Source organism: Oncorhynchus mykiss, chromosome 15, assembly GCF_013265735.2.
Source record: "Oncorhynchus mykiss isolate Arlee chromosome 15, USDA_OmykA_1.1, whole genome shotgun sequence".
NCBI classification, from domain to species: domain Eukaryota; kingdom Metazoa; phylum Chordata; class Actinopteri; order Salmoniformes; family Salmonidae; genus Oncorhynchus; species Oncorhynchus mykiss.
In genome coordinates this window covers 30,818,100-30,834,116 of record NC_048579.1, presented here as the reverse complement: position 1 = coordinate 30,834,116, position 16,017 = coordinate 30,818,100, and the positions used below count along the sequence as shown (strand labels likewise).

The 16,017-nt window shown below is 44.9% G+C and overlaps 1 protein-coding gene across 1 annotated transcript in view; it reads right to left on the bottom strand.

The window, feature by feature from the left end:
• ube3c (ubiquitin protein ligase E3C) overlaps nt 1-16,017 on the bottom strand; it is a 47,985-nt gene that overhangs the window by 23,836 nt on the left and 8,132 nt on the right. The window contains exons 9-18 of the mRNA XM_021563041.2: nt 14,979-15,199; nt 14,372-14,523; nt 13,733-13,923; nt 10,024-10,110; nt 9,562-9,725; nt 8,185-8,411; nt 5,635-5,739; nt 5,028-5,115; nt 3,419-3,516; nt 2,675-2,807 (exon numbers count right to left, since the gene is read on the bottom strand). Coding sequence (XP_021418716.2) covers nt 2,675-2,807; nt 3,419-3,516; nt 5,028-5,115; nt 5,635-5,739; nt 8,185-8,411; nt 9,562-9,725; nt 10,024-10,110; nt 13,733-13,923; nt 14,372-14,523; nt 14,979-15,199 — 1,466 coding nt within the window. The remainder of the gene's footprint in view (nt 1-2,674; nt 2,808-3,418; nt 3,517-5,027; nt 5,116-5,634; nt 5,740-8,184; nt 8,412-9,561; nt 9,726-10,023; nt 10,111-13,732; nt 13,924-14,371; nt 14,524-14,978; nt 15,200-16,017) is intronic.

The following is a 16,017-nucleotide window of genomic DNA, read 5'->3' as shown; positions in this document are numbered from 1 at the left end:
AATCGTTGTCTCTGATTGAGAACCATACTTTGTTTTCTGACTCTGTCTCTGTACCAGACAGGACTGTTTAGTTTGTTCCGTTTTGTTATTTTTGTTCTAGTGTTCAGTGTAATTAAAATATCATGAACACGTACCACGCTGCACCTTGGTCCTCTCCTTCTTCCACCAACGACAACCGTTACAGGTATTGTCATGCTGAAACAGGAAAGGGCCTTTCCCAAACTGTTGCCACAAAGTTGGAAGCACAGAATTGTCTAGAATGACATTGTATGCTGTAGCGGTAAGATTTCCCATCAATGGAACTAAGGGGTCTAGCCCGAACTATGAAAAACAGCCCCAGACCATTATTCTACCTCCAACAAACTTTACCGTTGGCACTATGCATTGGGGTAGCGTTCTCCTGGCATTCTCCAAACCCAGATTTGTCCGTTGGACTGCACGGTGAAAGCCAATGTTTGTCAATGGAGATTGCATGGCTGTGTGCTCGATTTTATACACCTTCAGCAACAGGTGTGGCTGAAATAGCCAAATCCACTCTATTGAAGGGGTGTCCACATACTTTTATATATATAGTGTATCTATTTTAGAGTTTATATTTCTCCCCATTTCCACATGTCAAGAGGCATGATTTCTTTGACCTGAGGAATAATCAAATCAAACCGTATGAAAGAGGTCACGTTTCAGAATAATGAATGTATGGTGATAAATCAGAGCAGCTATAACTTATAAAGACACATGAATGATATAGATCACCTTTCCAGCCCCTCGAAGGCAGGGCCACCTACTACTACTACAGTTTTTAATCACGTGACCCAACAAAAGTGCTCTTCGAAATTCAAACACAAAAAGAGGTGACTTAAAATAATTGATTTCCCCGCTTTTATGTGAGCCATTAGAATAACCACGATCACAATTATGCTTTAGTGAAATCCAATACTTCAGAGACCGATGGGAACGCTAACCTTCATTTCTAATGGGATCTGCAACCTCGGCTAGAATATCTGGATTTTTATGGACCGCAAACAGAAGACAAATACCGTCTTGGGCTGCGTCTCAATAATATCTCCTTTCCGCTTTTTCCACATTTTGTTACGTTACAGCCTTATTCTAAAATGTATTAAATAAATATAAATCCTCAGCAATCTACACACAATAACCCATAATGACAAAGCAAAAATAGTTTAAGGCAATTTTTCAAATGTAATACAAATAAAAAAACAGAAATACCTTATTTACATAAGTATTCAAACAATTTGCTATGAGATTTGAAATTGAGCTCAGGTGCATCCTGTTTCCATTGATCATCCTTGAGATGTTTCTACAACTTGGAGTCCACATTCAATTGATTGGTCATGATTTGGAAGGACACAAACTTGTCTATATAAGGTCCCCAAGTTGACAGTGCCTGTCAGAGCAAAAACCAAGCCATGAGGTCAAAGGAATTGTCCGTAGAGTTCCCAAAACAGGATTGTGTTGAGGCACAGATCTGGGGAAGGGTACTAAAACATTTCTGCAGCAAATAAGGTCCTCAAGAACACAGTGGCCTCCATCATTCTTAAACGGAAGAAGTTATGAACCACCAAGACTCTTCCTAGAGCTGTCCGCCCGGCCAAACTGAGTAATCGGGGGAGAAGGGACTTGGTCAGGGAGGTGACCAAGATCCTGATGGTCACTCTGACAGAGCTCTAGAGTTCCTCTGTGGAGATGGGAGCATCTTCCAGAAGGACAACCATCTCTGCAGCACTCCACCAATCAGGCCTTTATGCTAGAGTGGCCAGACGGAAGCCACTTCTCTGTAAAAGGTACATGACAGCTCACTTGGGAGTTTGCCAAAAGGCTCCTAAAGACTCTGACCATGAGAAACAAGATGTTATGGTCTGATGAAATGAAGATTCAACTCTTTGGCCTGAATGCCAAGAGTCACATCTGGAGGAAACCTTGCACCATCCCTTTGGTGAAGCATGGTGGTGGCAGCATCATGCTGTGGAGATGTTTTTCAGCGGCAGGGACTGCGAGACTAGTCAGAATCGAGGCAAAGATGCAGAGAGATCCTTGATGAAAACCTGCTCCAGAGAGCTCAGGACCTCATACTGGGGCGAAGGTTCAACTTCCAACAGGACAACGACCCTAAGCACACAGCCAAGACAACGCAGCAGTGGCTTCAGGACATGTCTCTGAACGTCCTTGAGTGGCTCAGCCAGACCCCGGACTTGAACCCGATCTAACATCTCTGGAGAGACCTGATAATAGCTGTGCAGCAACGCTCCCCATCCAACTTGACAGAGCTTGAGAGGATCTGCAGAGAAGAATGGAAGAAACTCCCCAAATACAGGTGTGCCAAGCTTGTAGTGTCATATCCAAGAAGACTTGAGGCTGTAATTGCTGCCAAAGGTGCTTCAACAAAGTACTGAGTAAAGGGTCTGAATACTTACGCAAATGTGATATTTACATTTTGGATTTTTAATAAATTAGCAAACATTTCTAAAAAATGTTTTTGCTTTATTATTATGGGGCATTGTGTGTAGATTGATAAGGGGGAAAAAAACTATAATCAATTTTAGAATAAGGCTGTAACCGAACAAAATGTGGCAAAAAGTCAAGGGGTCTGAATACTTTCCGAAGGCACTGTATCCCTCCTCATCGAGCCGTATCCCTCCTCAGCCTAACCACGTACCGTTATCTGGGGAGAGCTTGTCGTAGGCGTCCTCGTAGATGTAGTTCCGTCTGATGGTGACGATGATCCCGTCCAGAAGCGGCCCGTCTCCCTGTACGTCCCGCTTGTCCGCGTAGATCAATCTCTGGAAGATCTTCGCCACAGGGACAGACAGAGATAATATGGCAAGCCAGGTTTTAAAGGACCTCTATTGACTACATGGACTATTTATAATGGATGTAGTCAACCATAAAAGGCTATTTTATTTTAAACGAATTTAACTGAGGTGAAAATAAATATTCAGTCATACATATTACACAAGGGTTTTGGTTATCTAACAAGTACACATTCGCTTTCAAATATATTGGCACCCTTGCACTTTATAATGGAGTGCAATGGAGCAGAATGTTCTGTTTTTTCTTCTAAAAAATTATTGAATGCTATTTTTACCCTGTAGGCACCGGCAACTTACCACAGGTGAGAAATTACACAGTAAATGAGAATCTTCGCCTCCGACCAAATTCATTCGGATTTTGAATAAATTAGTCCGGGCCATTTTTTTATTTTTTTTTTTACATCCATTTCATTATTTATTTGTTATTCTTCTTGGTCCTTTGCAGTTGTAAATCAAACAAATACATGTGAAAACACCAAAAGCTCTTTCCATTTCAACTTATTTTAGAAGAAAGTGTGAATCATGCAAGGGTGCCAATATATTTGAACGCATCTGTATGGAGCAATATGCAGAGATGAGATGTAGAGTACCTTAACTCGTTCCTCAAAGGGCACGACGAAGGGCAGCTCGGTCAGAATGGCCAAGTGTCTCTCCTCAGAAACAGACAGCTGTGGAGGCTCCATCCCCACTAGAATAGAATAGAACATGTGTTTGTCCTGTAAGGGAACTTCTTCAACATAAATACAGTACAACAACAATGCTTAAACTGCTCTACAACAGTCAATCTGTCTGTCTTCTACCCATTCATCTATTTATCTATTCATTTATCCATCCCTCCATCAATTAACCCATCTAACCACACTATCCTACCATTCATCGATCTGATCCTCCATCTAGGTATCTATCCATCCGGCTCTAATTCATCCATCCATCACTCTATAAATGCCCAATGCAGCGCCATGAAGGGTTTCCATGACGACATAGTGTGTGGATAGATGCTGAGACAGCACCGTGTGGTAAATGTTTAACCAGCCTGCACGGAGCCCAGGGGTTCCTTTACCAGAACCTAAACCCAAACTCCTTCCCTGCAGTCTCCCAGAAAACCCAGACACTTCTTTATGGAAGAGGTTAAACCCAGATAACACGCAGACCCCATTTTTCCACAGTTAGCCCCTCCATCCTACCTGCCTGCTACCTTACTCCCTCCCCAACTGCTAACCCGCTAGGCCCTCTCCCCACCCAGCTGACTGTTTACAGGCAGCCCGTCACAGAGTGCTCAATCCTGCCTCAACCCCGCTCTCACTAACACACACTTTTAATGAACTCAACGGTGAGCTGCCCGTCCACCTGACTGGCCGTTTCCATTAAGCAGACGTTTGTTTTGTATTCAACTCGGCGTTCGTAACCGTTTAGAACCCAAAACTGCCACAACAGCAGAGTTAAACCACCATTCTCCCCCCCTTCCCCTTCATTGTCCCCGTTCGAGCGCAATTATTCTGCTCAATTAGTCAATCCTATCTGCATTTCAGCCATCAGGTTTCCATCGGTGAGGAGAAATATGGCCCGGGGGTGGTCAATACGTTAGCCATTCATCACCCGAGGGCCTGTCCATTTAAGGAAATGAAAAAAGGGAAGACAAACATACAGCCAGATATGTCTGAGCTCATCAGGACTCTCAGGCTAATTTAATTGATCCTGTATCGGGGCTGGCTGGAGTGGCATTAGGCAGATCATACACGCATTGTTATCCGTTTGTTTTCACACCTGCCTGCTGCCGGAGGCCCTTTGATGCAGCTCTAAATTAAACAACATATGATCTTGGTTGTCTCGCTCTCGGCCCATTGCCATCCCTGGCTCTTAGCTAAGGCATCGGGAGTGAATCGAAGGAAAATAACATACCTGAGATTACACCTGAGCTGACCTAAGAGCTTCATTTACCAGAGATGGCACAGTGTTCCCTGTACCCCAATTATGGTGCGGCAACTAGGGTGTTCCATTGCACTTCTAAAATCTGTGACGACAATAAGTGGTCGGTTCACGCATAGCAGGAACTAGGGTTGTCTCACTAGTTCCAATTATCATAGAGTTAAGTCTGCTTCCTGTTTGTTTGCCATGGAAAATCGGGTTATCGTGATACTGGTATCGTGAACAAACCTAACTGGGACTACTTTTTCTTGTGGGATCTATATTGTGTCGTACCATCCAGTGTGGACTGCAGGGGCCCGATGCGTCCCATCCTCCGTGTCCTCCACACGTGTCTGGCCGAGGGGACGTACAGCTGGGTCACCTGGAGAGGGAAGAGCAGGGCTCCAGTGACTGTGCTAACAACACCTTACATAGGAAATAACGTGGGTCTAACATAATGGCCTAACAGTATGCCACAGGGACTATGTTTAATGCTCACTTTCCAGTATTTACAGTATGCATGCATTACGGTGTATTGTTGTAGTATATTTTGTATGCTGGCCTCACAAAATGAATGCCCCATGTACACGGACAATAAAGTGATCGTAATGTATCCATGTACATTTACGCAGATACTCCTCAAAAGGCAGGTCAGTGACACAGTTCGTGAAAACATTGCGTGCATCTCCGCCGTAGATGTCACAAAGTTGTTTATCAACTATAATTACATGTAATGCCAAGAGCTCGAAGTTGTGTCCCTGACCACTGTATGCAGTCATAACGGAGGATTGATAAAAGCAAGTGTTAGTGAAGCGTTAGAGTAAACCAGATGAATGATTTGCCTGATAACCTCATTAAGGGTAACAATCTAAGGGCTGAGAGCACGGTTACCCACGGTTACCTTATCTGCTCTGATGTTGACCTCTTCAGAGAGCCAATGACCTGCCGGACAGAAGGGACGTCTGATGTCACGAGCCTTCACCATCTTCACCAAGTTAGTGATCACCTGTGAAACGCAGAACAATGAACAATCCAAATAAAAGTCACACACTGGACTCTCAAGAGAACATGCCACTCACTCTCTTCGTAGAATATAAAAACTAATTTTTAAAAATGGCTTAAACGGTTTCGGCTGTAATACATAAGTCAAAGTGAAACAAGATATATGTCATTAAAGATATATGTCATTTTAACCATGTCATTTTCAGGTCCTGTGTGGCTTGGCCAGTGGAGCATGGTACTTGCAACGCCAGGGTTGTGGGTTCGATTCCCCATGGGGGAGCAGTACGAAAAATGTATGCACTCACTACTTTATGTCGTTCTGGATAAGAGCGTCTGCTTAAATGACTTAAAAGTACAAAAAGTTAAAGATACGTGATATACGGACGTCATTTTAAAGCATACATCCTTTCACTTGTTAACAAACAAATGTATTTGCGTGGATGCTCGACAATAAGATGCTTCCTCTTAAAAAAGCAATTTGCGAGCTGAGCCATTAGAGTGGTATTTAACGATAGTATAAAAGAGAAATGGTGGTGGGGGGGGTGGGGGGGGGGGTCGTCCCTCCACGTCCAGCACCAGGGTTAATTATGGGCTAGTCTGTCCAGTCTGCTGACATCAGCCGCGGGACTGAGGGCAAAAGATAAACTGTGGCAACGACCAATGTAACTCTGTGTTGTTCTGTGAGATGGGATCAGGGTTGAGACTTGTTGTGATAGCCATTGTCTTACTGTGCAGTAGAGGGTGAAACAAGAGTGAATATTCATTCCTGTCCTTGTTAATAACAAAAATATGGTCTGTCTTGTACTGTCCTAATCATTTTTCTGTACCGTCCAGTCCAGTCCAGTGAAAAACATGCCATTTTGCATCCCATCCCATGTCTTACTCTGTGCAGCCTTTGGATAGGAATGTTAGATAGAAGTTGATCATCACTTTCGTCAGCTGTGTAGGTCATATTTGTGGAGTTCACAACTTCAGATGATTAGCGGAGAGAAGACTCCACTGTAGCGACTGAACTTGTCACATCTATATTGATCATTTCCAAAATCTTACTCCACAGTCATTACCGGCACTAGCTGGGAGTATTCAGACACATAATTACCCTGAAACAATCTTCAATACAATAACCAGGCAACATCGTTTGAATGGAAGGGTTATTTTTAAAAACGCACAGCGTTTTTCCATACAGGACACAATCAATCTCGGGCCGTCATCAGCAACGACCAGAGTCGGTATTCTCGGTAATAACGGGGAGTGCAAAACGCTGTTCGCGCCGCCGGCGATGGGTTAGGAGAGAGACTTACCCCCGACTCGGAGGAATGAATAAGCATTCCTTAATTAGCACATCGGGTTAAGTGCACGACTTAATGGGCTTTCCCAAACTCTGCGGTGACATCTCTCTCCAAACATGGCCAAGAAGAGAAGTTCCATTAGCAATATTAATATAAGCTTAGTTGATCATTTTCATTCAATTAACTTCTTTCAATTAAATAGATAGCTCGACAATGGGGGTGATAAAAGATGGGCGAAGGACGGCTGATGACTCGAACCAAACATTAGCGTGTTACGGGGTCAGCGGGCGTTAAAGCGACTGTAAATCCAGACCCCCCCCCCGTTCAATTTGGAAAATGCATTTCCACTGCTCTCCCACTTCTTTAATGGGTCGTTTTAGCTGACGGGAGGTGTTTGCTCGCCTTGAACTGTTATGAAATTCTTGCCGCATTCGTACCCCGCCACCACCTCTGCTGAAAGAAAGTGTTGCTCACTTTCGAGTCCCTCTCTCAAAGACTCGCAGCCAGAGTCGCTTAATTACTGTTGCAGGGAAAGTAAGTGGGAGAGGAGAAGGATAGAGGAGAGGGGGGTGTAAGGACGAGAGTGAGAGTGAGTGAGCGAGGGAGAGAGAAATAATTAACCTAATGTTGTCATCTGCCTCATTTCCTTTCAGTAAACAGCCAATGAACGTCCTCACTCAGCCAAGTCTAGCCACATATACTCGGTTTCTCCTAACTGACCCAATTTGAGTTTCAACGGTTGCTGATAAACATATTTTTGTTATTTACAATTATGTTTGCTATGAGAGCAACAGAAGTCAAAGAAGACCCTTTAAAAGATACATACAACATGCAACCATTTTCAAAATCTGCTACAGGTGCCTCAGAGTGAGGACAGAGGCCAGTTGGGACTCGGGAAGCATTTTGTTTTTTTAGAATGGAATCCCATTTTCCTTATTTGGTATATATTTAGACAGTTGGATATAAAAGGGGAGACTGAGAAGGGAGGAGAGGCAGAACTCCGGACTTTGGCAGGGGACAACATGCAGACTAGAGTCGTGCCGGTGTTACACACTAAAGCCACAGTCACAGTTTCTACATGCTTTGAATCAGATTTGAAGCCATTGTCATGCTAGGGCGATAGGTGCTTGGGGGGGGGGGGGGGGGGGGGGGGAAATCACCTTGAAGAGCTGAACCCAGCGTTTCTGCTCGGCCTGGATGCGCTGCTGCACCTCTGTGTTGGTTTTGACCCCCACGCTGCGGAAGGCGGCCATGTACTCCTCGCGGTGCTCCGTCTTGGTCTCGGGGTAGGCCAGCTTGATGATGCCCAGACACGCGTCCCTCAGCAACTGAGACAGGTTCACCAGCTCGGACAATGTGAACGGCATCATGGTGGTATTGCTGTGGCCTGAGAAGGGGGTGGACAGAAGGAATGGACGGTTGTTCACTGTTACTCAGCCATTGAACACAGTACAAGGCAACATTTTCCTATCGCCAAGACACCTGCACTGTAAGCGAAATGATCATTTTGCAGCGCAATTTACACTTTTCTTTGACAATTTCCGTGAGGAAGATCTCTAGTTAAACCAGGGATTTAGTAAACAACGTGATACACATGCCACACGCACCGCAAACGCAACGCAATCGTGAGGTACTGTATCAGAGCTCCCGTTATTCAGAAGGTTGCTGTCTTTGCGAGGAGAAAATATCGCCCTACATATCTTACCCACTGAATATCAAGCAAGGTGGAGGATGTTGTGCAGTGTAGTGTAAAGAATGTGTGAAACTATCCATCTGGATACATATAGATTTGTTTCTAGAAGCATTTCAATTCAAAGTAAAACAAAATGTCAGCTTCACACTGATTCAAAACAAGAGGCAGGTGATTTTGAGACTTGGTTTGCGTCCTTAATGGCACCCTACATACTCTGGTCAGAAGTAGTGCATAGGGAATCAGTTGCCATTTGGGATGCCACCTTGGAGACCAGAGTTTGGAGGAAGCAGTGTTTCCTCTATATTCATTTAGCAGCGGCGCGGCGCCACTGGTAAATTGTTGCCGCCACTTCCAAAAATATGATAATTTTGGGGGATTTTAAAATGTAAACCCTAAACGATTAAAACCAGATATAAAGTATGTAGCAAAGATAATGGAGCTTTTTTTTTTTTTTTTTAACAAGATAATCTTTGAGAACTGGCCAAACAATCACCAGAATAAAAAGTAGACAGTCAGGAGAATACGTTTTAAATAATTCATAGCATAGGGCCCCCATTGATTTCGTTATAATGTTTGAGTCACTGAGATAGCATAAAAACATGGCATAAGCCATGGCAAAATGTGTAGAATTGCTGAAGTTTTTCACTCTGCCCTATGACTAAATGTGTAGAATAACAGAAAACTCTTTAAAACAGAAAAATGTCGTCTCTGTGGCCAAGATGAGAGCCTCTAAAATGTTAAGTCGGAGACGGTGCTGTTGGACCCACATTCGCCCCCCAACCACGCTAACTTTGCCACCACGGCCCCAAAAAATCCTAGAGGAAACACTGAGGGAGTGGCCTACCATGGCCCTCCATAGGGTAGCCAAAGAACTCGCTGTCGTGCACGGAGATGAGCGAGTGGCTGAAGAGGGAACTGAAGAGATAGAAGAGGGGAATGATGCGATTGGAGTCTTCCAGGGACATGGGAGACCCCCGTGAAATGACCTGCAACAGCGGAACCATGGACCTGGGAGGAGAGTTGAAGAGAGAGACTCACTATATTGACCTGTTTATTTATGTCAATAAAGCACGTTGAAGTGACTTACAGACGCCGAGAACCATTCGAGGACCGTCACTTTGTTCAGGGTCGCATATTTATATCAAGTGTCTCAAAGCAGGAGTTCTGATTTAGGATCAGTTTGCCCTTTTAGACCACAATGAATAAGATTACATGGACAGGGGGAGGAGACCTGATCAAAGATCAGCACTCCTGCTCTGAGATGCTTGATACATACAGCCCCTGACCGACATTCAAATCAACTCACCCCGTGATCATTTTGGTGGTCATGGACTGTATCAGGTGCCAGAGATGTCTCAGGAAACGTGCATTAAACGCTAAACTGTACAGAAGCCTGGAGGGGACAAAATAGAAAGACAGAAAGTAAACAAACATTTACAAAATATCTATAAAGATGCATGTCTCAAAGATATGGGACAAAAGAGTTGACACAATTTGTACGTCTGAACATATACATTGCTCTCTGCCTCGATGCCCTCTAAGTCAGATATCGTTAACATTGCCCAAGTAACCAGAGGGCGCACATAAAGAGGGAAAAATATCAAATAAAAGCTGTTGAACAGCAGCATAGCGTATCCCGCAGGAATTTTCTTTCTTGGCCCTTCCTCTCCCTCTTTAGTCCCCTCTCTCCCTTTTCCGTAACGAAAAAAAGATTAAACGACCCATTAAGCTTTATTTAGGCGAGGCACCTTCCATTAGTAAACTAGTTGCTGGCAAGGAGGAGATCGGCCCAGGATCATAAACAGGCCCTCTGGCTTCCTGGAGGAGCCCCATTTAACTTAATGGCCACGGGGGGACACAATAGAGGGGGGGGCATGGCCCTCACAATGACCCCAGAGCGCAAGCATGCTTCCACACTCTCCCTGAATTACATGATAACACTGAGGAGGGAAGGAGGGAGGGAATGAGCCACTGGCTACGTCCCAATGGCAACCGATTCCCTCGTGTCGGCCTCCTATTGGCCCTGGTCAAAAGTAGTGCACTATGTAGGGAACAGGGTGCCATTTGAGACGCAGCCACTGGGCCCTCATCCCGACACTCCGGCCGGCCGGTCTAACTAAACGGCCTATGGCACCTGGGTGTGAAGCTGCTCTTTGTTCAAAGTGTGTGTACCCTCCTTTAAATCGCTCCGGCTAGATTGTGTGTCCTTCACACCGAGGGTTAATGTCAGGTAACATTAATGCGGTAATTAAGCTGAAAACTAAATAAATGCTCCTTGCATATAATGGGCCTCTGTCTAAGGGGCAAAGGTATTGTCACCTATAAGGATGCCTGCCACTTAACAAGCTATTGCCTTCTATTCACATTATGAGAGGTAAAAGATTGACACAACAGAGAGAGGGAGACCGGGAGGTGGATTGAATCTCACGTGAACACACGTTGGTGTCGGCCTCCAATCTCTCAATGTGCGTCCCAAATATCACCCTATTCCCTATGGGCTCTGATCAAAAGTAGTGCACTACAAAGGGAATAGGGTGCCATTTGGGACAAACAATACCTCGGCCACCATTGCGCAGCAGAGAATATCTGAAAATTAAAATGAGCCTTCAGAGAGGGGGGGGGGGGTGAGTGACACCTCTTACTATGTTTGAGAAATAGTTTCTGCCGTGCCCCTCCCATCTGTCAGTACAAGAGAGGAGGGGAGCCGGGTATAGCATAGTGCTCTGGGCCTTTACAGTGCGCAGCCGGGTGTTTGATTGAAATGGGAAACAAAGCACTAAAATGCTGACTGACAGCCTGATATACGGCCTGCTAGAAACCAAAGCTCCATTTCAATCACGGAATGAAGGCACTAATACACAAAGTCACAGGCATCAAAAGGGGTCATGAGTGTGTGTGTGTGTGTGTGTGTCCATAAAAATGACCTTGATGGACAAAACACAGATTATTTTATTTTGACATAATGCAAGAATGTACGTATGTTCGCAGAAAAAGAGAAAACTAGGAAAAACAAAAGAGGAAGGGCACGATTCAATCCGTAGCGCTGAAGAGCTGCGCTACAGCGCAATATACATTTTAAGGCAATATTCCCACGTTGGTGGAGAATGCATTCACGGCAAACGCTACATATGTCAGCCCAATCTGAAATGAATCGAATCACGCTAAAGTACGGATTGAATCGAGCTAAAATAGTAATTTGCTTCAAATTCTGCTTTATTTATGTAAAACTAGCTCAGGCCTAATTCATAAGGGCCTGCGAGTCAGTGCCAGTGGCAGAAAGACTTTGTTCTCGTTGCCCGAGTGTCAATATCTCATGTAAACTCCACAATCACAGCAAGCGCACAAAAAAAAATGAAGGAAAGAGACTTGCTAACACTTACAATTGTCAGGGACCATCAGTTAATGACAGAGTGCCACCACAGGGGCTAAACAACAATCAAAGTAAAATTACACCAAATACCTAACACTAAACAATTAAAGTGAAATTACACCCATTTAGCCTACCAACCATAAAGACAAAGATTATAGCAACAAAAAACAAAGCTAATCTAAAAAAAATTGTTAAATCTTTTTTTTTTTTTTTTTATCTTACAGAACATTCAGGCCTGAATTGAAAAGCCTTAAATTTAAAGATTATATCTCAAATCTTACAGAACATACAGGGCCTGAATCGAGCTCTTATGAACAGAAGAAAGCAAGAAAGGAGGTAAGAGCATTTTGACAAGATACACATTTATTCGAGGCATTGCGCTGGGCTGGCCGTCGGGCGGGAGGCAGGAGGGCCGGCTAGGCAGACTAGCTCTTTTTCAAACGCAGTAAATCAGCCCTGGGATGCAATTTGCTCCCCTAAGCCTCTTGTAAAGCTATCCCGTCTACTTGGTCACTAATTAATCTTCCTCAGTGAGCTAATTATTTTGCACAGATATCCGATAATGATGGAGGACGAGAGGCAGGATTTATGGTAAAAGCGTTTGGACCAAAGGAAGCTGTAAAAATTATAGAAAATACTTAGGGAGGAGGATTCTATGCCTATTCCACCAAATCAACACATCTTCTCTGGTAGAGTTTTGGGGGGCATTTTGTGTTTTGTGCGAGTTTGAAAGATGTCTGAATCAGGTTTTGCATGAGATCGGACAGGGTCCTATTCCTTTTTTGCAATTTAGAACGTTTTGCAACGAAAACTTTGGTTTTCTCACTGGACAAATTCAGGTAGTCCCTCCTCGGTCTGGCATGTTTGCTTCCGTTTGGTTCTAGTTGATACGACCCAGGTAACACTCTCTTGCCCTAAACACCCTGTAGAGGTGAAAGCAACGCATCAGTAATGACAATATGCTGGGATATACATTCACTCTCTCATCCCCACACAGTACAGACGGGTAGTGTCTTCCATTGGCTCTACTAACCATTAACCAGAAGGGTTGAGAGACCACGCAGGGTGTGCCGTAAAGCCCAGGAAGGTGGCCCCCTCGTTCAGCCACGACAGCGACCATCTCCCCCTCTCACATCCACATCCTGCCCGAATGCAATCAACCCAAAATCAGCCATCCCAGGAGTAATTACCCTAATCGAGGAGTGACAGCTTCAGAGCCTCCCTGACCTCCCGAGTGCTTCCTCCGCTGGTTGTATACGCCAATAACGGCTGAGCTTCTTCCTCGTTATTCACATTAGTTGCTTACAACACAGAAACGCTGATTCATCACCAGTTTCATGATGAAGTTAAAAATTACAATTCAAACGGGAGAAAAATATATACAAAGACTAAATATGGGAAAAATTCACTACAATCGCAGCGAGAGGACAGTTCTCAAAACGACTTCAGGGGAGGATTCAAACAAAACATAAGCGGATATTCTAGCACTGTAAAGACATGGAACACCTTTAGGTGTGTGAATCCCAAATGGCACCCTATTCCCCTGATGGTGCAATAATTTTGCACTAGCGGTGCACTACATAGGGAATAGGGTACCATTTGGGACAAAAAAACAACGTAACTGGATCCGATGTAGAACACGGACCTGACTTTGGGCACCATCATGCGGTGCTGCACCATGAGTGTGTGGCAGATGGAGGCCATCATGGTGAAGACCTCCTCGCTGGCCGAGTCCCTCCACACCAGGTTGAGCAGCGCGTTCGTCTGCTGCTTTGTGTCCAGCTTGTGGACGCACTCCTCCGTGATCAGCTGCACCGATATCCGATAGCTGTCGTCCTGCAACCATCGAGTTCACACGCAATAGGTGAGGGAGTTGTTGCAGTAAGTAGGCTATAGCTGGGCCTGAATTCATAAAGCGTCAGCGGGATCTGGAATCAGTTTTCGAATTTCAATCAATCAATTAATAAGATTGTATGGCCAGTGGCAGACCTAATCCCAGATCAGCACGCCTACTCTTACACGCTTTATGAATACGGCCCAGGGTGTTTATCGTGAAGTGCCTAGGGGTAGTGTCGATAGGGCTATGGTTTGCTTGTAGTGTGTGCAATACCTGTGGTCAGATGTAAGCCGTTTTCATTAGAAAACGTTGCCTGTAAAGTAACTGGGCATTCTGAACGATACGCATTACCTGTGACCTGCAGTGTGCCATTCCTGAAAATTGGTGTTACCCGTATTAACATATTAGTGGTGTGTGTGTGTGTGTGTGTGTGTGTGAGCTAGCAACCTGTGTGGACGGAGCCTGGGTGTTGGTGTCCTCCTCGTCCTCAGAGTCACTGATGACCTCCGGCCTGCTGGTGCTCTCTGACACGGGGAGGAGAGGCAGGAGGGCCTGCAGAGCTCGCAGGTATAGCTGGAGGCCCTCCTCTGACAATGAACCTGTGCACACAGACAACATTACAACCCCTCTCCCTATAGATGTATTTTTTTTCAGGGCCATTCCCTCCAACTCCACGTGTCAATGTGCCTGCACACGAGAGTACAATTCCCTACATGCTGGACACTAAGCTTGTGTCCCAAATGGCACCCTATTGTTGCTCCCGAGTAGCGCAGCGGTCTAAGGCTACTGCATCTCAGTGCAAGAGGCGTCACCACAGTCCCTGGTTCAAATCCGGGCTGTATCACATCCGGCCGTGATTGGGAGTCCCATAGGGCGGCACACAACTGGCCCAGCGTCGTCCGGGTTTGACCGTCATTGTAAATAAGAATTTGTTCTTAACTGACTTGCCTAGTTAAATAAAAGGTTCAATAAAAATATATACATCTACATAGTGCAGTACATTTCACCAGAGCCCTATGGGAATAGAAGTACTGTTTTGGACGCAGACACTTACCCAAGCAGGTCTCCCCGACCGAGAGGACAAAGTAGAAGAGCCATGGCGCACGTTTCAGCGCCGCTGCGGAGGAGACTACGGTGGCCTGCAGGGAGCACAGGAAGGCCTCGAAGGGGAAGTGGAGGCGCCGATCGGACAACGCCGGAATAAAGAAATGAAAGATCTGCTCCGTGAAAGGCGCCGAGGTGAACTCCTCAGTGAAGGCCGCAAACACAAACTGCCTGTGGAACCAAAGAGAGAGAGGGAGAGAAATGTCACTACACAAATGCCTGGAGTAGAGCTGTGTACATTCCCCACATTGTAGAATGGGAAAGTTGGTTTTAAATGTTCACTACATGATAATGACATTAGATTAAGCCAATTGATCACAAATCACTATATACAAATATGTTAATAAATAAATAAACATATGAACTGTCTAGATTATTTATTTTCTCCTAATTTTTAGATTCTGTCGTAAAGAGCACATGGAGCCTTCTGTCGTAAAGACCACATGGAGCCTTCTGTCGTAAAGACCACATGGAGCATTCTGTCGTAAAGAGCACATGGAGCATTCTGTCGTAAAGACCACATGGAGCATTCTGTCGTAAAGACCACATGGAGCATTCTGTCGTAAAGAGCACATGGAGCATTCTGTCGTAAAGACCACATGGAGCATTCTGTCGTAAAGAGCACATGGAGCATTCTGTCGTAAAGAGCACATGGAGCATTCTGTCGTAAAGACCATATGGAGCATTCTGTCGTAAAGAGCACATGGAGCATTCTGTCGTAAAGACCACATGGAGCATTCTGTCGTAAAGAGCACATGGAGCATTCTGTCGTAAAGAGCACATGGAGCATTCTGTCGTAAAGACCACATGGAGCATTCTGTCGTAAAGAGCACATGGAGCATTCTGTCGTAAAGAGCACATGGAGCATTCTGTCGTAAAGAGCACATGGAGCATTCTGTCGTAAAGAGCAGATTGAACGTTCTGTCGTAAAGAGCAGATTGAATGTTCTGTCGTAAAGAGCAGATTGAATGTTCTGTCGTAAAGAGCAG